This window comes from Azolla caroliniana, unplaced genomic scaffold, assembly GCF_043228905.1.
Source record: "Azolla caroliniana isolate FFs.n. ecotype wild unplaced genomic scaffold, voAzoCaro1.0.p SCAF_2, whole genome shotgun sequence".
Taxonomy (NCBI): domain Eukaryota; kingdom Viridiplantae; phylum Streptophyta; class Polypodiopsida; order Salviniales; family Salviniaceae; genus Azolla; species Azolla caroliniana.
The window spans coordinates 7425712-7451114 of record NW_028230437.1 but is presented as its reverse complement, the minus strand read 5'-3'; the positions used below and the strand labels follow the sequence as shown (position 1 = coordinate 7451114).

General features: G+C 39.3%; 2 protein-coding genes and 1 pseudogene across 2 annotated transcripts; 1 reads left to right on the top strand and 2 right to left on the bottom strand.

The window, feature by feature from the left end:
* Positions 1 to 743: 743 nt before the first annotated feature.
* On the bottom strand, positions 744 to 13213 carry LOC147867276 (phototropin-2-like). Its single transcript, XM_087315068.1, has 23 exons — positions 12505 to 13213; positions 11724 to 11906; positions 11555 to 11646; positions 11151 to 11412; positions 10846 to 11068; positions 10688 to 10758; positions 8283 to 8389; positions 7558 to 7607; positions 7291 to 7395; positions 7078 to 7137; positions 6111 to 6200; positions 5920 to 5996; positions 5394 to 5478; positions 5228 to 5308; positions 4911 to 5014; positions 4770 to 4819; positions 4592 to 4698; positions 4389 to 4514; positions 4253 to 4304; positions 2505 to 2617; positions 1602 to 1742; positions 1323 to 1496; positions 744 to 965 (listed from the first exon to the last, which is right to left on the bottom strand). Exons 1-22 carry the CDS (start codon positions 13083 to 13085, stop codon positions 1344 to 1346), a joined length of 2913 nt encoding a protein of 970 aa, XP_087171194.1. The 5' UTR covers positions 13086 to 13213; the 3' UTR covers positions 744 to 965; positions 1323 to 1343.
* Positions 13214 to 15622: 2409 nt separating this feature from the next.
* LOC147867275 (TPD1 protein homolog 1-like) lies at positions 15623 to 16554 on the bottom strand. The gene has a single exon (XM_087339589.1). It carries the CDS (start codon positions 16479 to 16481, stop codon positions 16131 to 16133), a length of 351 nt encoding a protein of 116 aa, XP_087195715.1. The 5' UTR covers positions 16482 to 16554; the 3' UTR covers positions 15623 to 16130.
* A 7424-nt stretch (positions 16555 to 23978) lies between these two features.
* Positions 23979 to 25141, top strand: LOC147867274 (GDSL esterase/lipase At1g71691 pseudogene; annotated as a pseudogene).
* Positions 25142 to 25403: the final 262 nt, after the last annotated feature.

Genomic DNA, 25403 nt, shown 5'->3' with positions numbered 1-25403 from the left:
ATAATAGAGAGAGAGATAGAAAAGAAAGAAGAAAGAAGTTTTAAATTTCATCCAGTTGAAGCATAAAAAAATATCCCATTATAAAAGCAAATTCTAAGATGTTTTACCTTTAATTAAAATTTACACATTTTCCAAATTTGCTCGTACTGTCGGTTTAAATTTATTTATAGCTCAAATTGAACTACCCACATTCCTCTTATACTTACATATGACACCAGTTTCAAGAGAGATCACTAAAACTAGGTGATGAATGTAGGTTTCACTTGAAATGATGACCAACACTGAGATATTGTCTTGGTCAAAAAGACATGGTTACAAAGTGATACAGCAGAGAATTGATAACCATGCATATATGCTTAACCAAATACATGTAAACATGCGTACGTGTGTATATTCAAAGCCATGTTTTATTCTGATCTTGCAGATACAAGAGTTATGATGGATCCACAATACCATAGTTGAAACACATCCTCTGCTAGTAACTAGTGGGGAACCTCCATTTTTCACTGACCTCCATAAAGCAAGTATCTAGTAAGGTATATGTAGAGTGCAAGAATGTATCACTATAGTGATCCACTCTTTATTGCTTGACGTCCTCTGCAAGTAGCTAGTGGGGGATATGTAGAGTGCATGAATGTATCACTATAGAGATTCACACTTTATTGCAAGCACCACAAGATTTATTCTTTACTGCAAGCAACAAAAGTCAATCAACCATATATATGGGTACGCATCTTCAAAAATTTCTGAAAATAAGAAGATTGTGAACTCTTTATTTGAAATAACGTAACAAAAATTAATGAATCAGAGGGATTGAAATTCTAGTGCAGCAACTAGCTATTTATTCCTCCAATCCTCTTGCGCTTGGTGTAGCATTGATTTACAAATACAAATAACATATAAAATACATCCTCCGCTCCTGTACACACCCACCCCATCCAACACAGCTGAACAGAAAGGAACCCCTGAAAGCAATACATAAACGAGGCCATGAAGTTAGTGCAATGCACAAAATAAATCTTTTAAAACATTGCTTTTGTATGTAAGTCGACAAATCTATTAAAACAACGTTGTTTTTGTATGAAAGTCCAGAGGAGAGGTGGCGGATTTTGCCATCTTTTTGTCTTTTATTTCGAAGTATATTATTTATGGTTAGAAGGGCAGTGCAGAGCACCCAAGAAACTCACAGATGAAACAACAAAGTTAGATCAATATGTGCCACAGACCTATTAAAAAAGTATGTCTTTGTATGTAAGACCACATATTTTTATGTGGCCCCAATCAATGCATAAACAGTGTAAAAGGATGGTTATTATGGTTACCTCCATTTATTTCATTCATATTCAGAAGACATTTGACACATTGAACGGCGTGCTACCGCTACCGCCACCGCCAGCTGCTGCTGCCTCCAGCTCATCCCACTCCAACCCCGCCTCAGTGTCGGAATCTGGATCTTTCCCTATGAGTTTCAGAGGAGCTTCGAGTGGCGGTGGAACCTAGTCAAGCGTATGAAGACTACATCAACAAAGTATTTAAAAGAATTGATGCAAACTAGGTTTAGCTTATATATAATACCAAAGCTCATAGAAATTATAGTTTACCATATCCCTCAGAAGAGGCCACTTGATGCCTTGAAAGAAGGCATGCTGTTTAATTTCATGCGCGCCGCTGCTCGAACCAAGCCTGTTTGCAGGGTCTCTGTGCAGGAGCCCATGGATGAGTTGCCGTGCTGATAAGCTCGCCTGAGAAATGATTATATATAAACATATATTGCAGCGAACAATCAATCAAGGTTTTTCCTCCTCTCTCTCTCTCCATTTTTCTTTCATTTACTGTAGGTAGTCTCTTCTCCTTTTGTTGTCCCGTGTTATCAGACATTGTATCAATTTCTTGATGTAACTCTTTTGGTTTCATATGTCATTTAACACTTTTCTAATAAGTTGATATATTTTTTCATTTCTCTCCCCACTGAAATGCTCCACCTTCAATAACCTTTGAACTTGCTTCCCCATACTACCAGCCCTAGTCTATCTCTAGAAGCATTTCTCTCTGTCAGTGTACACTTACTCTCAATTGCGATGTTTTATGAATGTAAAGGTCTCCCATTGGTCATATTTGACCTCAGGGTCACTCTACAAATGCTTTTATTGTACTCGGCAACAATATAATTACACAATCTCATGATCATTATCAGAACATGAGACTGCACGTTTTTCAACTGTCACTCTGGAGCATGTGAAAAACACATACTTGATGTGGAGAAAGAAGAAAATAAAGATTAATTAGGAGAAAAGTATCACGTTTTCACAAAGAGGTATAGTGAATGAGGGTGAGGGATCTCTACGGTTTGAAATCGTCAAAACGACTTCAGTATTAATTAAATGGAGGGAAATAATATCTATAAAGTTTCTTGCTCACTTGTTAATGATGCCTACAAGTTTCTGTTGAAGGTTTGTGCAAACTTTTATTTTGAGCATATGCATCACTTAACGTTGTCTACTTACTGGAATGCTGCTTGGGAAAGTTAAATCCTTGTGAAGGATATTTGCGAAAGTTTTTTGCCTGTTCTTGCCTCTGAAGGGTGTTCTCCCATAAATCATTTCATAAAGTAGTATGCCTGGAAAATACAAATAAATCATAAGTAAAATACTCTATCCCTATGATAATGGAGAACTAAACAGAAAATATAAAACTAAAGTTGTAATATGTATAATGGAACAAGGTAATATTTTTTGTTAATTTGGTTTAGGCCTTTTCTAGCTGAAAATTGTGAAATTCTAGATAAGGACAACCACCACAGATAGTAAGCCTGACTCCAACCCACTATCTCACTTTCCATTAGATGTGCACGAGTAGAGCCCATGTACGAGCTTCAAAATGGAAACTCACAGTCTTCTTGTTGATTGTTGACATGTGCACAATCCTCATTCCAGGCTTCTCAACTAGTATTTGCATCCTCTCCAAAGTATATGAAAATATGACGTAATGATATGCAACTTGCAACAGCTCTTATCCTAGGCGGCAAGTAGCATAAAAAAGTCATCCTGTTTCAAGGGAAGAAGATAGCTACCAGTTTTATTCCTAGAGATCATTCTATAATCTGCCATGTCCCAACAATGTGAATTATGGTAGTATGAAAATGGCATATATGTATTGTAATTATGTTTGCATGAGGGCGAATCTCATGGAAACTTAAACCATATATCCCCTATGAGGGTACATTTCAGTGTCCATATGTTGCAAATTATCACCATAAATAATTTTTGGTGAGGTCCATTATCACAGGCTTACATCTGATAATGCAAATGCATATTACCATAGTTTACGAGGGAACACTTTCATGTCAGGAATTAAGGGCTTCATATCTGAGTGCACATGGTATGTCTAGAAGCAGCTTGATACTTTCATATCATGTTCGTGTTAAAGAGGAAGTAACACAATCAAGAACATACAGAATGAAATCAAAATACCAAGGTAAGATAATGCGAGAGTGAACATGTTCCATTAAGATGACAATGAGTTACAAGGGCAAGAAGTAGTCCACAAATCTCTAACCACCTTCAATGTGATCCTCATGGGCTGATACAAGAGTGTGCATATGACAAATAAGCTCGTGCTTTCAATGCCGGCAGCCTAAGTTGAATAGCATCTCCTCAACATTCAGATAGCATTTATCTCCTCACGATGCTATTCTTTCATCAAACCATTCTGATCGGTCTTTAACCAGTGTACTGGTTCTCTATATGGCCTTTCCATTTCTAAGTGAAAGACGAAGCTTCTCAGAGCTGCTGATGAATGAAACCTGTGAATTTGGCAAATTCACATGCAAACGTTTCTTAGACATCAGTGACATTGAAGTCCCTTTTCAATGCTTAATCCTATCAGCGTAGTGTGTCATTGTGTTCCTTCCAGCATCTAAGAGAAAGACTGTTTGTGGGACGGGGTCCACTGCTTTTTACAGATGCTTATTGGCAACTTAGAGTTCATTCGATGATAACATTATTCTTCAGTAGAATAACACGGAGACGTGATGCATGAGGCCAGTTTGTCTTTTAGCTGTAAATAAATGAGAGTAAATCGTATTGTTTAAACCCTTGGTACATGGCTGAATTTCTTCCATTGTATGTCCATAACATCTATTCTTTAACTTATCAATCTGGTACGTCTAATCAATACAGGAAACATGTAGCCTTGACTTTTCTAACATAACTTTGTTGAAAAACAAAAACAACGGAAGGGAAGGAGATTATACCTACTGCCCACCAATCTACTGCACTGCTGTGGCCTGCACCAGTAATGACCTCCTGCAGCAAATGAAATGTCTCAGATAATGATATCCAAAGAATGTATACAGGGAAGGGATCATTAATATTATAAAATAAACTTACAGGTGCAATATATTCCTCCGTTCCAACAAAAGAATTAGAATTGCTAACAGGCTCTGCAACAAAAAATGGAGGTGGAACAAGTCTACTCTTTCTTCTTTTTCCAGGTGGTCTAGGAGGGTTGATAACCTGCAAAATTTGGTGAAGTTTCCTTAGCCAGCGAAGATTTCAAGGAGTTGATCAAAAAGATAATACGAAAATTCTACCTGAGGTTTGCATGACGTGATAAATGAAAGATCAAAATCAGTAAGAACAACATGGCCATTTCTCTGCAGCAGTACATTCTCAGGTTTAAGATCCCTGTATATTATACCTGTTACAGTATATGACATGGATCAAATTGAGAATCAGAACATATCCTTTTGATTTAAAACAAATACTAACCTTGGCAATGCAAATATTCAAGAGCAATGACAATCTCCGCCAGATAAAACCTATTGTAGAATATTAACATAAAATAAATCTATCTTTGTGCACATGAGAAATTTAAAAGCTGAAATTAACATGCTTAGGTTGAATGGTCACTTTGCAGTATCTTCACTAAACACTTTCATTGGCTGCCTCTCCAGAAGTAAAAAGAGCTCCCCACCAGGGCAAAAATCAGTTATGAGGCAAACATGTGTTTTTGTCTGCAGAAAACATATACAAACATTAGTTTCTGAAACCAAACTATATATGAGACTAAATGTCTGCAGTGTGGTGGAATTAAGGATGACACAGTGCAGCCCAAAAAACTGGAGTTTAAATCTACTGTTCAAAAGGCCAAAATGACCTATAGGTAGGAAACCACCTCGAATGGTGTTCCTGATCTTGTTCAATTAGTTATATTCAAATAGGAATACCTGAAAGGACGCATAGAGTGTGGGGAGAAATGGATGATCCAAAATGGCAAGAATCTCCCTCTCTGCACAAGCTCGATGCACCTGATAAAGAAAGTACATATCTGATTGTAATGGTCTTTAGGAATGACATAAAATATCCAGTGCCCATTAAAAATAACATGCTTACTTTGTTTCGATTCAGCATCACACTCTTCTCCATAGCTTTCATTGCAAAGAGCTCTCCTGAACCAGCTAACTCCACAAGATGCACACTGGACTAACATATCAGGAAGTTCTGTCAGTACAGCAGTTCCAGCACAGAAAAATAATAAAAAACAACCTTCAATTACAATTCCCTTAGAAGCTTTTTAATCTATACTTCCAATGGAACTGAATTGTTGTAGATCATGAATATAGACATGTAGATAGTTCAATATCGGTTGAATTCGGGAACATTTATCAATATCTGGGTTCTTCATTGTGAGCTCTAAGACTTGGAATTTACGGAATGAAGAAAAACTGAATTAATTCATACGCAGAGAGACAGAAGGATTATAAGCTATTAAAATTCAATATAAGATACTATACATCATTAGATAATACGTTGCCTATGGGCTCCAAGGATTTATTTCAATTTACTATGGGCTCCTATACTTTAACCACACTTAACTATCACAATTAGTTTTAGCTAATGATCCAAACAAAACCATTACCTTCCTGTATCTCCAAATCCAAGAGGTTTTACGGGTCGGAAGTGCTTTAGCCCGATTTTTTCTCCTCCATCACGTATCTGCAAGGAATTCAATAATTTCATACAAAATATTAATTCAGTATAACACATAATTTGTGCACGTAAAAATCACTATACTTGAACATCAATTTCATATGAAAAAGTAGTATATACCTTCTGTATTGCTTTCCATAATTCACTGTGTACTTTATGTGGCTTGGGTGAAACTGTTTTGGAGTGATTGGCCCAAAGATCATCCGGTGTCTATACAGAAATGGTTTCAGCACATAGTACTAAAGAATGAGCTACTGAAGAATCTAAATGAACATCAAGGAATCCATGGACTTCATCACTTAACACCACACATAACAATAGAAACCATGCTTTCAGTTTAATTCAATCCACATTCATTGTATATGAGTGTCGAATTATAATTTTAAAATCCCAAAAATGCCCCTTCTTGTGCCTTAAAATATTTCAAGTTGGCAATGCCAGTAAAAAAAATGCAAAACAGTCCACGCATACAGAGATAGGTGAATTTTTTCCATGTTCAAATAGAGGTACATGAAACTTGTAATTACGGCTTATTAACTTGATTGCTGAAGACATTTATTTAAATAATACAATAGCAATATATATTTTCATTGCTATTCTATTTTTGGGTTGCAGCGACAAACACTTACCCCCGTGCTACAGATATAACAGACATTCCCCTCCAACATGCACAATACAATGATAGCTGCAAAGCTGATTGGGTGGGAAATATATGCCAACAGACATTCTTCTATGGAAGCAAAAGATGCCTATATGGCCAAGCATGATGAATCTTGACCACAGCTTGACTGATAAATGGATATTCCTCTGCAAACTATATCATATTATCCTCGAGCTTTATCATTCAAGGATTAAAGGGGAGGTTTTTGCTCCCTTTTTTATGGAAAAGGTTAGATATAAACTGTACATAAACCCCATCAGAATTTATCTGTGGTTTAATACTTGCTTATATTTAATTCAGGTGGCCCTCAAGAATGTTCTGTATATTCCATCTGCATTTTCCTTGACCTAGTAATAAAACCTACAAAGAGAGAAAACAACATAAAATAAAAGATACAGTGCAATGGGCATAATTTATAGTATTTACCAAATTTGCATCTGGAAGCTCCCGAACAGCTTCATCAACATTAAGAGCAGTTGCACGGACCTGGTATTCATGAACACTGTTTCAGGCTAATTTGATTGCAAAGAACCCTGTCCTGCTTCGGTAGAAGGAAAATCCTAATTCAAAGCCTAAACCCATCAGCCAAACTATGTTCATAGAACTAAGTTATTCTGAGGGTCAATTTACTTATCGTACAATTTTTGCACTCTCTTGTTCAGTCTTTTCTGAAAGCCTCTTCTGGATTGGCTCAAGTTTTTCACTTCCATCAAGCTGCACTCCAATGAAATATTGTAGCTCACCCTGAAAAACACATAAAATAGGCTTTGACACAGCTGAATGACTGGGTTCATGTGCATAAGGACTATTATTAGTAGCTACAGCACACTCACAAAATACATAGCAGAATATAGACTATGAAATGTGGAACATCAGTCAAGATCAAATTTCGGATGGTAAGATTACCTTTTGATCTTTCATTGGTTGCAGGTGGAAGAGATTCCAGAAACGTTTTCCTGGATAAGTAATCAGCAATGGCTGAGAAATTTATAAAACACTTCATGGTATTACATACCTAACATAAGACATTAGATGTTTTTGTTGCGATAATAACATGACATAACCTGAAGGTTTAATGAAAGGAGGCAAACAACTGTAAATGCGGTTGACATTCAACATTCACAATCATTAAGTCATGGCACTAAGAATTCCGTGTTTACATGCTTTTGATGACGCTTTGGTCAACCACCAACATGATCTTAAAAACGTTATTTCAATATTCTGCATACTTGGATTAGTTTTCCACCCATTAAGATTTTTGACTAAATCTGAAAAGTTGAAATAATGCCTTATTTTAAATGTGCAACACAATAGAGTAAACATTCACAATCATTAAGTCATGGCACTATGAATTCCATGTTTACATGCTTTTGATGCCGCTTTGGTCAACCACCAACATGATCTTAAAAACGCTATTTCAATATTCTGCATACGTGGATTAGTTTTCCATCCATTAAGATTTTTGACTAAATCTGAAAAGTTGAAATAATGCCTTATATTAAATAGCAATGCAAAGTTTTAGTAGATGATCTGCTCTTTGGAAATTTCAATGGATGTTGCATTAAAGAGAAGGTTCTAGGAAGAAATGAAGACACAGAACTATGAGAATAGAAAAAAATCACAATAAATACCAGTTTTTGTGTAGTTGAGCAGCTGTACAGTAATTTCCCTTTGATCTCTTATCGCAGCTCTAATTTTGTCAACTGCAGTCATGTCAGTGTCTTCTCCTTGAAGAAATCTGTCATCAACTTGGTATCAGTAAAGACCATAGCAAGGCTAAAAAGAGTTTGTAAATGTAGCTCATTAATATACAAATTCAAGGAAAATTAAAATAGCTAAGTTCTCAATCAGGGATATAAGTGTGTGCCAATAGAAAACCTTATGAATAGTTAAACCATTGGGTGTAATGTATGATTTGACTGAATCTCGTATAAAACAATAGATAAGCCTCTCTCTTAAGGCAGACCATCTTGAACAATTATTTGCTAAGAAGAAATATATAATAAACAAGTAATAATTCAAACAGCAGCTTAACCAAGTTAGCATAAAATTATCGACGCACAAAAAGCGTAGAGACTCCAATAGCAAGGCAACATGACCGATCACTCCTCACCTCAGCAATGACCAATCACTACTCTCCTCTCCTTAAACAGGGATTTACACAAGCTGTACAAAGCATGCCTCATCATAATTATGATTTACGATGTGAAAAGCTTTCTATGCTCCATGCTAAAACGGAAAAACCTAACCTCATTGCATTCAGAACTTCCACATAGAAATTCCTGCCCTGCTGCCAAAGAAAGAATGAATTGACATTGTCATATTCATAGTGGTTGAGACTGTATAAATGAATCTTTGACCTTTCAGATATCCGTATTTTAGTTTTCTGAAAGTCACTTTGATAACCCTGTATTTACCATAATTTTTCACAGGCACATGAAAGCCCCTACAATAGAAATTATAGGCTTCATATATATCTTATATTGATTCCCATATCATCTTCTACTTCTTGGACATCATTCAGTTGCCAGACATTGCATCAGCAGTAGCAGTAATGATTCATATACATAAAATCAGCTTGAATTTCATATTCTACTGCTTCTTCAAGGATTCTGAATGGCAGATACTTCTGAAAAACTCTTATGGAGAAATGACACCCTCATATATGAGGAATAGAAATTGCATGTTCTTGTAACCACAAAGCTAAGCCCAATAGTTGGATTTGTCTTGCCCGATAAATATTGTTATCCAAGTTTGTCACTTTTTAGTATAATCTCCTTACGTATGTTTAGATATTTCCTAAACTCCATAATCTTGCTCAAAATTATCCTTTCAGCTGAAACAAGATACATACAGCACATTCGAAGGGGCTTCAAGATGCAGAAAGGAGGCCTTGGAGTGTCAGAACCAACGGACTCCAATTGAGGCCTTGGAGGTGCACAATGCACGTGATCATGAGATAACACGTGGAAATTGGTGGCCACACCATAATTGTTTTAGTGTTCGCTGTGACCTGTCATGTCAAGATGAATTACAAAACGATGGTACCTTTGGGACTGGCCAAGAGCCATGCATTACATCATCCTAGGATACACTCCAATGAGACATTTACCCATCACTTGAAATAATCACCGTATGAAGCATCTCCATGGAAGACCTGCCTATTATAAACAGATGTGATGAATGCATTGATTGGAGATCTTGATTACCTTGGATTCTTGTTTTCAGGCTTGTTCCAATAGATTGTGGATTGGAACCGGGGTGCGGGGTCACTTCCTGTTTGCTTTATATGATAATCTTAAATCCAGATAAATAAGGAGGTAACCAATATATAGAAAAGGTCTGCATAAGTTGTATTTAGGCACAGGTTCATGCCCAATCCATGTCTTCTTTTGGCTTCCAGGAGTGTTAAAATGCTTCCATCTATTTTGATTGTTTCAACATATTCCTTTTTGAGATAGAAAGCATGTTTTCAATGGCTACAGTTTAGTTAATAATCTTGAAATATGGCTGAAAAAAAATGCATGCAAGCACAGGGTATGAAGGAATTATTCATTGTCAGTGTCAGCATCAACTCATGTCAAATTAGAATCTCTTTCCACCAACTATGAGGAAAACTTGGGTCGACAAAGACTTTAGTTCAATGCTATTATCATTGACTACTAATCCTATTAATTGCCCTATTGAGATTTTCCTTTTGAGTGGAATAAGTTTTGTACGTTTGATCCCATGGCTTCAATTCTTGCTTCATACTGGAGACCATGTAGAATTCCCATTCCATGATGTACATGCATCAGCATTCTGATATCCAGGGATAAATTAATTGATACATTAACAGTTGGTAAAGGTTGCAGTAGAGAAATACTGCAGCTTTATGGGATATTTCATCTTTGCTTGTGAGCATATAAATGACGGGTATTAAACGCTCAAAGAAAAACCAGAATGGAAGTCAAAGCAAATCTAGAGTTGAGTGCCCCAGGCCAATGCATGTAAATGTATCAAAATGAATGTTTGTAGGCCTGAATCCATTACTGACCTGCAATTTCTCCCAATGATCTCCTCTCTGCTATATTCAGTAAGCTCCAGAAAGCTGTCGGAAGCGAAAATCTGTCATGTACCTCAGATTCTTATTACAAACATTCCAGATACAAACAAGCAGATTGTCATTTGACAGTCAGGGTCAGTGTTGCTTACAATGGGGTTGTCAGGGAGTCTTGGATCAGTGATGACAAAATTCTTCTCAATTCGTTCAAGCGTAGTAGCAAGATCAATGCCCCTTCGAATCTCCAGGAAACGTTCCTTGTCATCTAACTCATCCAAACTGTCATGTCTCTCATCATCTCTTGTCATCAGAAGCTCTGGTTCAATTACCTCGACTGGTTCAGGCTGGCTAGGTTTAGGACCAAATTTGTCTAACCTGTACAGAATGTGCAATATCTAAGTGTGTTTAAGCATATATTAATCTATATGCTTCTAGGTTGTTATTATTGCTGAATTACCCCATGAACGAACGAAATCCGGATGAACGGTGTCTTTTTGGCAGGCCTTCACCTGTAAACTGTTCGGACCTAGGTATCGTCTGGGATCCCCGCTGGTCAGTTGATTTCTTGTACTTACCAAATGGCACACTTGCCTCCCCAACTGTACTGCTTGCTCTAGCAGGTGCTGGCTGAGAGGATTGAACATTTGCATGAGGATGAGGATGCTTTACAGCATGCACGAGCTCCGTGACCTCCATCGCAGCCCTATCCTTTTGACGAGCTGTAAATAGCACCCAAAAGAATAATAGGGCGTGTCAACAGAGATTCCTGAACTGATGGGATTACATCTAATGACTGAAATGTAATCACTTGAACACAGACACTTCTTCGGAATGTATGAGAGTGTATGAGACTATATTCACCATCGTATTTAATAAGAGACTCTGGCAGGCCATTTGGCCTCAATGCCTTAACTTTGTGCCCTTCAGTGTGCTTGCTGACCTCTACCTGCATCCTGCAAGATCAAGGAGTGTAAGAAAAAACATCTGGACAGTCACTGGTATTCTAATATAATAGTTTGATAGATCTTACCCAATGAACTTAAGAACTTTTCCATCTTCATCCTTGATCGGTGCTATGGTCAAGAGATTCCAGAAAGCTGTTCCATCTTTCTTGTAGTTAAGCAAACGACCACAGTAATTTTTACCTTGGGCAACAGCTTCCCGTATCTTAGCTACATCTTCTGGATCTGTATCAGGCCCCTGCATAAATCGGCTACCAAATAGAAGAAAAATCAAAACACAAAAAAATAAGGGAACTGCGCCATGACAACAGCATTCATTTCTAAAAGCACACATATATCTAATGGCACCAACGTCTAGAGATGCAGTTTCCTGTTCCAAAACATTGCCATAGAAAGCTAGAACAGGCTTCCCCACTAGTGAAACCAGGAAATTCGATTGAATATTAACCATGTTCAGCAATACAAAATTATCCTCAATGGCTTACTCCTACATGAAGAATGACAGAAACCTGGCATCCATTTTTTTAACGTGATGTTGTGTGTATAGAATGCACAGATCAACGAAATCACGTCTGAAATAGTGTATATGAATATATTGATCATCAGCTTGCTGATCCATGACAATTATTAGGAATTGATGACCATATATTTCCCACGTGGTTCTCTTCTAATATAGGTTCTCAGCTCTCTATCCTGATTAACATTCACAAACTACTTATTTTCTCCAGAGTGTCACTAACCTTATACACACACTGTGCATAGAGTAGCGGAGGATTCCAATCACATCAAGAAGATGCTTGTTTAACATAACAATTCGAACCATATAGATTACTAAGGTTCAAAATTTACCAGTTTCTGCCAATTACTTCTTTGGAGCTGTACCCAGTCATCTTGAAGAAGCCGGCGCTCGCATACAGAATGGGGCAATCAGGCCGTGTCGCATCTGAGACTACGAACGTCTGCTGGAATGTCTCGAGGGCATCCTTAAGATCCTTGGATACGCGGGGGACATAGGAAGTCCCGCTGACAGTGTCGGATCCATCTGACTGTACCGACGTCCCGGAACTCCTCTGTTGCATGCTACTGGATCGCTTCTCTAATTCCCCTGATCCTCGAGTTGCCACAGTGGGCCTCTTCCCATCGTCCTTCATCACAAGTCCCCATTCAGCTGCTCTTTCAGAAGTAGCCCCTGAATCAGGGAGAAGAACTGCAGCAACTGGACTCAAATTAGCAGTCTTCTTGTTATACTCATCAGCAGGGGCAATGAGGCCCGGATTGAAGACTTCGAGGGATCCGCGGGAGTCTCGAGGAAGGGGCGGCACACCCGACAACACATCGTAGGGAGGTCTTTTCTCGAGAGTATGGATGGTGTTTGCAGGGGCAGAGCTGGAAGGAGGGGAAGGAGAGGAGTAGGGTTTGTGGAACTCCATGGGAACTCCCAAAGAGACCTAAAGCAGGAGGTAGGGAATTTGGATGGAGATAATGGGGAAGGGGAGGACTAGGTGGTGATGTGAAGAGCCATGGCAGTGGAGATCACATCCATGGCAAGCAGTGATGAGGAGGTAAAGGTAGAAATCTCTTCCATGGAGCAAGATTTAGAAGCGATGAGGATGAGGGAGATGATTGGGGTGATGATGAAGCTCCTTTTCCTGTCTGTATGTGTGTGTGTGTGTGTGTCTGGTTTGTCTGTAAAATCATTGGGATCAAAGGAAGGGAAAGGCAGAACAGGACATGGAAGCCCACGTGACCAATGACACACCCTTGCCCCTTAACCGTGACAGGATAAGATGGGCCTCCTGGCCGGGCCCCGCTCGCCCATAAGGACTCGGCGGACATTTCAAAAATATCTCTTCCAAAGCCCGAACCCTCTTGTCTCGTATGCCCTCTCGATCTCCCTTCCTCTTCTTCTTCCTCTTCTTCTTCTTCTTCTTCTTCTTCTTCATTTCTTTTGTCAAATCACTTTTGGCTACATATTCTTCGGCTTTATTCTCGCACGCATACGAACACATGAACACGAACACGAATGCCTCGTCAAAAGCTATTTAATGTGGCCTTGGAAAAACAATAAATAAATAAAATGACACCCACCCGAAAAAGGCACGCTCGAATTATAATGTATTTATGATGTAACTCCCTCGTCGTGTACCCTTATCTTCCACAAAATTCCATATCGAGATCATCTTTACGGGAGAACGCTTACTCAATGGGAACTCGTTTAAGGGCCATGGTTGATTATATGCGGCACGGAGTTCGGTTCAATATCTCTTAGATATTTACACCATTATGAGAGATCAAGTCAAGGAATAAACCCCCTAAGATACCCATGAATTCCTTGCCAAACATATAAAACCACAACGATCGATGCCTAGGGAACCTTGAAAACATATCATTTTATAAATGGTGTGGCCAATTTTTTGAAGCATATATATTCACACACATACATATATATGTTTTTGATATTGAGTACTTTGAGAATATTAGGGAGCCCTATGTCAACAAAGATCATCATTTCTTTCGTACGACTCGCTAGCACTAGAAAAACAAATTCTCCAAGTCTGCACTATAAGTTTTGGGATTGGATGAAATTTAATTCCGAAATCCATTAGTTTGATACAATGTCCCGCAAAGACATCTCGACGAACATATGTAACAATCCTAACATGTGACGCAAGTCTTATAATCTTGAAACTCTCTCCAACACAAAATATGTGCATCTCCAAACACCTTCAAAGCTATATACAAGCAGTAACTAGGATAGAATTATAGCTAATCCCTACTAAAATCTTCGATAGGAGGGCAAGAAGTTTGTTCCTCCACTACCATTACCAATTCCACCAATCCAATCCATGTTAATTTCCGATAGGTGAAGAACAAACCACGAATATACATGCCATTGGCCAAATACATTCCCTAGGGCCGAAACATTAACCTGCTCATTCACTTACTAGTCTCAAAAACTACATTCCATAGAATCACCATGTGAACACATTTCATCGCTACATATGCTTATGGAAGAAAATTGACGAGTGAGTGAATCGAGAGCATTCACAATGATGTTCACATTAACTTTTCACTATGAAGGTCAATCAATACCAAGAAATATATCCAATAAAAAGTCTCCTACTACAGATATCGTGTTATCAAACACTGATACAGCAATGAATGACTTGAGTGACTAGGAAAAATTAGAGGAAGGACAACAGACAGATATACAAATATCATACCCATGAAAAAGACACAAGATATACATAGTTTATACCATAATACACAAGTGGGAAGAACACAACATAAAAAACAGTAGTTTCTGGAAAACCGCTAGAATACCACTATTTATCTATATCACGCATTGCTAGTGGAATTAACGACTCCAGTGATTTACAAGTGGGAAAGAGAAAACATCCCAAAAGAGTGGTTTCTGGACAACCGATAATACTACCAGAAAACCACTGTTGATCTATATCACGCATTGATAGTGGAATTAAAGACTCGAGTGAATGAATGTCCAGCAAGAAGAGAAAAAAAAAAGAGCTTTCAAGGATAACGATACAATTCATGAATGACAAGGATATGCACATATAAATATATATTGCAAGTGGGTGGTGCAAGTCGCCAAAATAGAGTGGTTTTGCTGTATATAGATCATGCCACCACCATCCACAAACCACTTTTCGTGCTGTAATTACATCATTTATCGTGACAAATGTAATTAAAACCACTTTCCAGACTGCAACATCTAGACCACCAAGTTAATAGCAGACCATTGTACAGCTCCATTCAAAATTAACAATGCAATTTTTATGCACTTCCAAAATTCTGTCTTTAGTTGAGAATGGCATGTAATTCAAGGAAATGTAGGTTTCCCATTAATTCCAATTCCATTAAAACGGTACTCCAAAATCCATGAAAGATATGACACAAGACCATTCGGTAAGAGGAGCATATGCAGTGAGAAGAAACACACAAGTAATTACAAACAGTTTGCCGTTTGATTATGTGAGGGCACAAAGAAAGTGCACAGGTGAAGATACAGTATATATAGGACTCCAGGTAACGTTGACAAGGACAAACTAACTGTAGCTTGCTTTGAACTCAGATGATGCCAAAGCAGACCAAGATGCAGACGTATAAATTATTTGTTGCCGAACAAAAAGAATTGAAACAGACTCTAAATTAGAGTCCGCCACAAGAACCTCGCGATGATGATATTCATCATCTTTGGTGTAGATATGTACTCATACTGTGCTGGGAGCAGCTATGAAAAGTTATCACAGAAAATCCTTCAGACCGCTCACCATAAATGGAGATTTCAATCTTAAATCCTGGCCAAACAGGCCACCTATGGTGAGGCAGGCAACTGAAAAAACCTGTATAATTGATTATGTCTTGTTCATCTCTCCATCAAACTTCAGAAAGCCGTATAACAAAGATGATTAATACGGAGAATTCCAGAAAAGGCAGCAAACTGAACGATATAATCAGTGTCCGGGACCTCCAGGGCAGGCGACATGTACAGCATTGGCGACGGAGAAAGGATATTGGAAAGAATTGGCATAATGGAAGGTGAGGCTCTCACCGGCATGCAATGGATTTCCACTGTTAACAATACAGTCATCATACCCTAACCGCTTGAAGAGCTTTGGATTCACCAGTGTTGCTGATGCGAACCAACCACAAGACACATGTATATCCCTCATCGCACAACCGCCTAGGCAAAGATTAAAGATCTGTACTGTGAATGAGGGAATGCCATCAGGAAGAGGTCCCGTTTCACCTTGAAAGATGGCTATATCATCCATACTGCAACCGCCATCACCAATTCTCTCCATGTGTGCCGAAAAATTGCCGACGCCTGCAGCTGCAGAAGTCCTCTCATTCGTCGCCGGGGCAGGAGCACCTGGAAAGATGCAATCGGAACTTCATCAACAACTATACCGATAGCCATTAGCAAGACTAGAGTACCACACCCATCACAATACTGTACACAGATACAATGATTATATTCACTTACTGGACACTAATAGCTTTCTGCTCTTCATCAATGGGAAAGTGTGCAATAAAAGAAATTCATCTGAGGTTCTTGAAGTTCCGCTAATTTCCGCGGCCAATTCAGTTACATTGACATTATGCCAATCTTGCCAGACACCCCTTAATCTTTGGGCGATCAATCCTCTGAAACCTGCTCAACCATAACGGAACTCAAAATTTACTTTCTTGAAAACCGCAATTTCGGCAATAAGGAAACATACGCATGCAAACATCGCAATTAACAACCAGCAAACAATTACACCGTTCGAAGGCAATAAATTAATAATGGGAGAACACAGGCAGGTTCGAAAGCAGACAAAGCATTTCAGGCTATATAATCCTCACTAGCAGTCCGATATTCTAATCATAAAGCAAGCGATATTGGCAGGCAGTCATTGGAACAGGAATTGACTATAGGGCAACAGCCAAGGTTCTAATGCAATACTTCAATCCACCATAATTTCGAGTAACCGTAAAACGAAACAGACGGAACTTACCTATAGATGGTGCCAAGAAAACGGTACAGGTGAGGCTCAAGACAACTACGAATGCCAAACACCTTTGCTGGAGTAACTGGGAATCACTACGAAGACTTGAGCTCTGCATGTGTGAAAATCTCTGATTTATGCAGATATACAGCGGTTCTCTTGGTGATGGCCAACAACAACCAAAAATCAAGCTTTCCTCAGATACAGTGACGAGAAGCCTGGTATCATAACACGCGAGTTCGCCTCAGATGTCCTATCCCGCTGCGATCACAGCGGCGGAGGAGAAGAAATGCAGGAAACGCAAGAGTGGCAGTGGTATATCGATCGCAGTTGGAAGTGCGCGGCGATGTGTGAGGAGTATATATATTACCTGTGGATTAAAAGCAAAACGAGCAGAATGGGAGGCCGGGGACTTTCGGAAGCAGCAGAAAGAGAAGAAGAAGAATACGAAGGAGGAGGGGTAAAGAGAGAGAGAGAGAGAGGTCCTTCCTGTTGGTGGTGCTACTACTGCAACAGATCAGTTGCTATTAAATATATATGAGGGTGGGGGGGATGAATAATAATAATATTATTATTATTATTAATATTATTATTATTATTAACAATATGGAGAAACGAGAGAAAACTAGAAATAAAATAAAAATGGAAAGACAGAGAGAGAGAGAGAGAGAGAGAGGAGGCGAAGGTGGAAAGCCGGGCAAAAAGAGAGAGTGAGAGCCCGGCGGGAAGAGGGAAAGGAAAGGAAGTGTATTATACATACATACATGCATAGTATAAGGCTCCATAGTATGAACCATACGTGCATTTCTCATTTCGCGAATGTTTGCCTTAAATACCATACTTTTGGGTTAATTATTTTATTATGAGGTAATTAAGCTAAAAAATGAAAAAGAAACATTACAAAAAGGGGGAAAAAACAAACAAAAACACAAGAATGTTTGAATAACATTCGCATTCGTTTTTCAGCATAGGAAAACGAATGTTATGTTAGACGAACATGAATTTTATGTATGTTTTTCAGCGTAAGAAAACGAATGTTATGTTAGACGAACATGAATTTTATGTATGTTTTTCAGCGTAAGAAAACGAATGTTATGTTAGACGAACATGAATTTTACGTACGTTTTTCAGCATAGGAAAACGAATGTTATGTTAGACGAGCATGAATTTTACGTACGTTTTTTCAGCGTAGAAAAACGAATGTTATCTTAGACGAGCATGAATTTTACGTACGTTTTTTCAGCGTAGAAAAACGAATGTTATGTTAGACGAACATGAATTTTACGTACGTTTTTTCAGCGTAGAAAAAGAATGTTATGTTAGACGAACATGAATTTTACGTACTATGGTATAAGCAGAAGAAAGAGGAGTGTGAAGAGAGCGAGGACGTAAAACAAAAACAAAAAAATAGAAGCGTCCGTCAGTCCAATCCGTCTGTTTTCTTCTTGACTTGACGGACCCTCTCACCCGCCCGCCGGAGCTTTTTCTTCATTCTTTTTTTTTTAACCTTCCCAGTAGAGAGGGTGGGTTAACTAACGGTAGTTTTTTTATTTTTTTTGGTTTTAATTTCACGGCATTGTGTAATTTATTTTTTTTCTTTCATTTTTCTTTTTGTGGGGGATTATCGAGGGGTCCCTCCCCACCCCACCCCACCGGGGCCTAATTAAATAAACCAAATATTCACGGCCTTAAATTCCACATTCAATTTGGCGGCTCACGCACTAATCTTCTTTTTTTCCCCTTTTGATTTGCTTTTCTCTCTTTCTTTCGTCTTTTCCTTCAGTGTGTGTGTGTGTGTGTGTGTGTTAGAATGGTTAATCCCGCGTTGGGGGAGAGAGACAGACAGACAGACAGACAGAAAACGAAAGAAATTCACCAGGAGAGAGAGAGAGAGAGAGAGAGAGAATCAGATCCGATCAGCATTCCGATATTCACCCGTCAAGTCTCTCCCGACTGCAGCCCCTCCCCTGGCAGTGTGAACGCAACCCCCCCTAGAGAGAGAAAAAAAAACAATGGACACAAAAACGCGAGGCTTTTTTTCTTTTTAATTATAAATTATAATCTATTTAATGAATCAAGAGAGATAAGGATAGAGAGAGATGGTGTGTGTGTGTGTGTGTGTGTGTGGGTGGGTAGGCCAGGCAGGATTCGAACCCAAGAATGATTCGCTTCCTTTAAATGGCTTGAAGGGCGTGTGCACACTACTTGAGTACCATGCATGCATGCATGCCTTGTGTGTGTGTGTGTGCCTCTGTCTCTCTCTTTCTCTCTCTCTCTAGCTCTCATAATCCACGGTGGTGGTGTTGTTTGTACTCATGATGATGATTCTATAGCTTATCGGAACCAACCCACCCCAACTTTAGCAGGAGTCACATAAGTCATTACTAGTTAAAGTTAGTAAACCTTTCTCCTTTTTTATACGTAGAAAAAACAAGGCTGTTCTGTCCTTTTTGCCACCTTTCTTGCATTGCATTTTCTACGTAACCTTCTCTCTCTCTCTCTCTACTAGAAGAGAAGAGAACCAACCATCCATGCACCCCATTTTTCCTTTTTTTAACTTCTTGGCTTCGATCGGAAAAGAAAACCCGTGGTTTTGTTTCTGTCCACACCACCCACATACAAACTTTCTTTACCCCCATCGACTAAAAAGCGACTTGCGAAATATGCACATAATCGTTTTTTTACTTTCTGTGTCAGCTCTGACCCAACATGAATGAAAGAACAAAATTTCGGCTTTTCCCGCTCTACATGATGTAAATTTGGACCTTTTGAACCACTCCATCTGTACAGAGCATTTCCAACTTCAATTTCTTTGCTTTTCGATTTATGTTGGATTGAATTTTTTGTTGGATATCAAACGACGCTTTTTTGTAACTTTGGAGAACTCTCAACCTAGATTTCATGAGTCATAAATTGTTAAGAGGAACAAGTGGGATGTAATACCCTAAAATCGTAAAGTCCTCTTTTTGTTTTTTGCTTTTGAGTTTAATTCTCTTTCTTCTAGTAGCGAGCTTTCTGAAATTCCCAAATTATGTCACGTTATAGAAAGTAAAACCACATTGTACAAAGCCAAAGGCATTGGCTCATGCAATGCCTTTGTGTGCCTCAATTGAATGCTTCATAAAAGCATGCATAATGGCACTTGAATGGCACCCGAGACACACAACAAAATCACTCTTTCAGTTGGTCAAGTAAGATCTCCTAAAATTGATGTTCTAAAAAGTAAATCAATTCAAGCCAAAAAGTATAAAAGCAAGCATTGTTAACACTAGAATGAGAACATGAATCAAATATTTCAAATCATATTATGACAGATCAAAGAGTGTTACACTGAAATGCAATTTAACTTCAACTAACTACCCTACACTTTATACAGCTAAACATATCAAGGCCCAAGTAGTTGACACTTTATTTCACGATCACATGGATACGGTCCTCGTTACACATGCCTCTCAAACTCAAACGCCAAGTGTCTACATAAATTTGGTGCCATGTTTGTGTACCTTTCGGAAATTTCAACTTATAAGAATGTCCCACAGATGTGCACACACATGGCCACTTACCTATGGTACCCACACAAATGTATTCACATGAGTGAATCAATCATGTGCGTGCTACACTAATCTTTATATCTAAGTCATGTGCATGAATTCATCAAGTGCTAATTGGGCCTAGTCCACATGTTCAAGATGGTACTATGTCTAGATATCCTTAGCTGGATTGAGGACGAAAACAATGCACCAACAAATATTCAAAAAATTCCCACAAAAAGGGAATTTCTCAAGGCGTCTTTATTTAAAGGTTGTTGGGCCGTCCTAAGGGTTTACTTTTGAATGACTTTACGAAAATTTTATTTTATTTTAGCCTTTCGCACAAAATGTTCATGGTTTGGTAAACAATCAAAGGAGAGAATGAACCAATAGATTAGCCATTCAATTTTATAATTAGGAATATGTATAAATATGGGAAAGATATGGTTTGTTGTTAATCCTTCTTGTTTCTGGTGGACTTATCAAAATGACAAATGAGAAATTCTAGGTTGATCAAAATAGGGAGCACAATTTTTCGTTTTAGGTTAACAACAAACTATCGTCTTCGTGTGTTCAATGCAAACATTTTATATCATATAGTGGCATATGGAGGCTCAAAATATTGAATACCATCGAACAATGATTTCTTTCTTAAAAAGGTGAATTTTAATTGGATGTTGATGTAGCCCCCTACTATGACAACAGTTTCATATGTGAAACCAACATTTGTAAATGAATGCATCCTAGGCTTGTAATTGTAATGAATACCAGCAAGACTCGTAAATACATATGTGTGTGTGTGTGTATATAGATATGGGGAATTTCGGGATTCATTTGACACGACTTGATTCCATAACTTTGGAGAGAATGAGAAAACATGTAGTTCCACTACACATGACAAAGGTTTTAAAAAAGATCACCTTTTCAAAAAAAGAGATGCATCAATGTCTCGCATAGTCTTGAGACTCCATGGATTTATTCGTTCATGTTGAGATTGGGAAGTCTATAAAACTACAGGAATAGATATATACATCTTCAGAAATCCGATCGTGGAAGTGGCCAATAAAGTATACTCAGAAGCTAATCGGGGTATCTATAGGCTTGATTTTGATTCCCAATAACATTTCCTAAGAGATTTTTAATGTCTTGATTTGAAAGGAGAGTTGTGTACCGTTGACTACCTTCATGTGGATTAGACTACTTGTATCTCTAGCCAATATTGCATACAAATAAATTCTTGGGTAGAGGCTTACACCCCTAGCCCAAATCGAACAATCCCAAAGACAAACAACGAATGATGCCAAGAATGTGTGATTGCTTCTTAATGCCATTGGCGGCCCATGGTTACTTGCTAGTCACCATATGTCGAAGTGGCTACAAAACAAACAAGCGAATTGAACGATTTCGAGGTGCGACACATCCATCATTGGTTGGTCGGTACCTCCAAATGTAGATAGGGATTGGAGTATGTTGGTTTCCTGGATGTGAAGAGTGAATATGGAAGGAAATCAGTGCAGGTTTTTTGACAAGCAGCCATGGTGGATGGATGGGCAAGGAGTGAGTGGAAAAAACGGAAGAAGACGTAATATTATAGTTATTTTTTCTTTTTGGTAGTATTTGTGTGTGTGTGTGTGTATGTGCGAGCGATGGAAGGCAGTAATTTTTTTGCTTTTTGCTTTTTGGTTTATGAGATAAAAAAAGCTGTGTATACATGCATGGATAGATCATAGGATGGGTGAAAATAATAATGAATGGGGGATGTGCAGAAGGAAGGAGCATCATTACCATGATTGTGGAGGGGAACATGAGAGACACAGACAAAAAAAAAACAGAGCAGGGGGGCACTGTGTGTGTATGATGTGAAGCCCGAGGGCACACGGGTGTCTTTTCTTTCATTTGTTTCTGCAAAACATTAATTTATGAAGCAGATAAAGGGAGTATATATATATATATATATATATATATGTATAGTACTCACAAGTGTATTGATTGATTGATTTGAGTACATACATACATACTTCAAAGTCTTAAATTTTAGTGCACACAAAATCAATTATATATATATATATAGATGTATGGATGTGATGTATATATAAATGTGAAGTGAATGGTAATGATGGACAGTCGCAGTAATTGCTGCAGCTCTGCAGATTCATACAGACACGGAAGAGAGTGAGTGAGAGAGATTGTGCACGATGCGTCGTAATTAGTTAATTTAATTATGATTATTATACTATGGAATGAATGAAGTAGTGATAATTTATAATCATGATCATATTATCAGTAATTCTGCAGAGAAATTACGACCCCTCCACCCCTCCTACTACTCCCCACGTTCGCACCATTTTCATTTACTGCACCTAAAATGTTTGAAGCTCTCCTCTCAAGGAAGATCTTTGCCAATCCCCATAATTTTCCATGTCCCATCTGTGTGTGTGGGCAGTGTGGCATGAGGCATGGGCCAATGGCCAATGGCCATGCATTGCAGGGCAATGAAGCAGAAAAGAAGAAGATGGTGTGTCGATGATGATGAGCATGCATGGATGCATGCAAGCAAAATGTTATGCTCCTCCATCAATGCATAATACATGGGCTTTGCGTTTTGCGTTTTGCGTTTTGCTTTATTTCCCCGTTTTGGGAGGGATTGCGTTTTGCTTTCTTCCCCCGCCTTCGGCAAAGCTTGCTTTTTCCGCTTTTCTTCCCCGTTTAGGGAAGGGCTGCTGTGCTTTTTTGGGCTTTTCTTCCCCGTTTTGGGAAGGGGGGGGGGTCAGAGGTATCATGAGTCTCATCGTTATTGCAGGCACCTCCAGCTATCTATCAGAGAAATCATGAAAACGCTTCTGCCAACGAATCGCTCCCTCTTTTTCTGAGAAAATCGACATAGCCAACCCATCCCATCGATTGCTTCCATATCCATCCAATGCATATGCATATTCATATGCTATGGCTTCAGCCCCACCACAGGAAGCTCGCCTCCAATGTCGATGAGACCAGACAAACCCTAATCGGAGGAGCCAGCAGCCGCTTGTTAGTCGATCTGCGTGCACTCTCCATCACCATTTTCATCACCATGCTCGTCTTACCCTTCCTGCCTGTGGACGGCGAGCCTAACAATGCGGCTTATGATCATAGCCATGCTAATAACAGCCTATCAAGCTCTGCAGCTGATGAGATCCAAGCGATGGCGCAGCAGCAGGACACCACTGGCGACATTTCCTCTCCTCTCAGAAACCCTAATCATGTGCGGCTGCATGAAACCCTAATCAGGGGATACCAACACATGCAATCCCATCCGCAACCTAAGCCCCATCAAATTCCTGCATTCTTCGTGTTCGGGGATTCTCTGGTCGACAGTGGGAACAACAACTTCCTCTTCTCCCTCGCCAGGGCTGATTACTTCCCTTACGGCATCGACTTCCCCTTGGGAACCACCGGGAGGTTCTGCAACGGGCGGACTGTCGCAGATTTCATAGCCGAAGGGCTGGGCCTTCCTTTCATCCCGCCATATCTTAATCCCTTGACTCATATCAACATGAGTCCCCATGGAATCTCCAAAGGAGTCAACTATGCCTCTGGTGCTGCAGGTATCTTGGAGTCTTCCGGCGCCAGCTTCATGGCCCGGCTCCCGTTCGATCGTCAGATCCATAACTTCCATCAAACTCTGCAGGAATTGGAATTCTCCGTGCGATCTGCAGGCACGATCTTCGCAGACTACCTTGCTAAGTCCCTGTTTGGGATCGTCTTCGGGAGCAATGACTACCTGGACAATTATCTGCTACACGAGGAGAATCTGAGCTCCGAACACACGAATACCTTCCATAGGTTCCATAACCCACAGGATTTCGAGGCTCTTGTGGCACAGACATTCCATAACCAGCTCGCCGATCTGTACCGGCTCGGCGCAAGGAGGTTTCTCATTGCAGGAGTCGGTCCGTTGGGCTGCATTCCCAAAGTATTGAGCAAGAGCAAGGATGGGCAATGTGCAGGCCAAATCAATGGTCTCATCCAGAGTTTCAATCTCGAGGTCCTTCACCTTGTCGATGCGCTGAACAGAGACCCTCGATTCCAAGGTGCGACCTTTCTATATGCCAAGATCTATGAGAAGGTTTACGACATCCTCGATAAACCGGGAGAATATGGGTTCAAGGAGAGCAAGTCAGGGTGTTGTGGTCTGGGCAAATACAAGGGAATGCTCACATGCCTTCCCATCATCTCCCCATTGGAGCTTTGTGACAACAGAGAGACACATGTTTTCTGGGATGCTTATCACCCGACACAAGCAGTCAACCGCATTCTGGCTGATGCGATCTTCTATGGAGATGCTAGTGAGATTGTGCCCATGAACCTAAATCGCCTAATCTCCCTGACCTAAAGTATATGTAATAAGGAGGTAAAACTGATTGATTGATGCTCAGCTGATCCGACCATGTCTGAGGACCGGGTGTGGAAATTCAATACTAGAAAATTCACTGATGATGAGTGCACAATACTAGAAAATTCAAGTTCCCAGCCTTTATTACTCGGTAAATGAATTATATACCATGGTAAAGTTACAGAAACAAAAATCCATGTTTCAACATGGTATGTGTGAAGAGTTCGACATAAGAATTAGCATATACCAATTGCAACATGTCAATACCATGGTCCATAACCGTTTAAAACCTTGATGATAATAGCACAGTACTCAAATGATCGAGTTCACACA

What these genes read in the sequence shown, in the direction of transcription:
- LOC147867276 (XM_087315068.1), bottom strand. Translation starts at nt 13,085, where the DNA reads ATGGAGTTCCACAAACCCTACTCCTCTCCTTCCCCTCCTTCCAGCTCT. An exon ending in TGATGCTGAATCGAAACAAA is followed by an intron (nt 5,309 to 5,393) that starts GTAAGCATGTTA and finishes TTTCTTTATCAG; the next exon opens with GTGCATCGAGCTTGTGCAGA. An exon ending in TCACGTCATGCAAACCTCAG is followed by an intron (nt 4,515 to 4,591) that starts GTAGAATTTTCG and finishes CAAATTTTGCAG; the next exon opens with GTTATCAACCCTCCTAGACC.
- LOC147867275 (XM_087339589.1), bottom strand. Translation starts at nt 16,481, where the DNA reads ATGGAGAGAATTGGTGATGGCGGTTGCAGTATGGATGATATAGCCATC.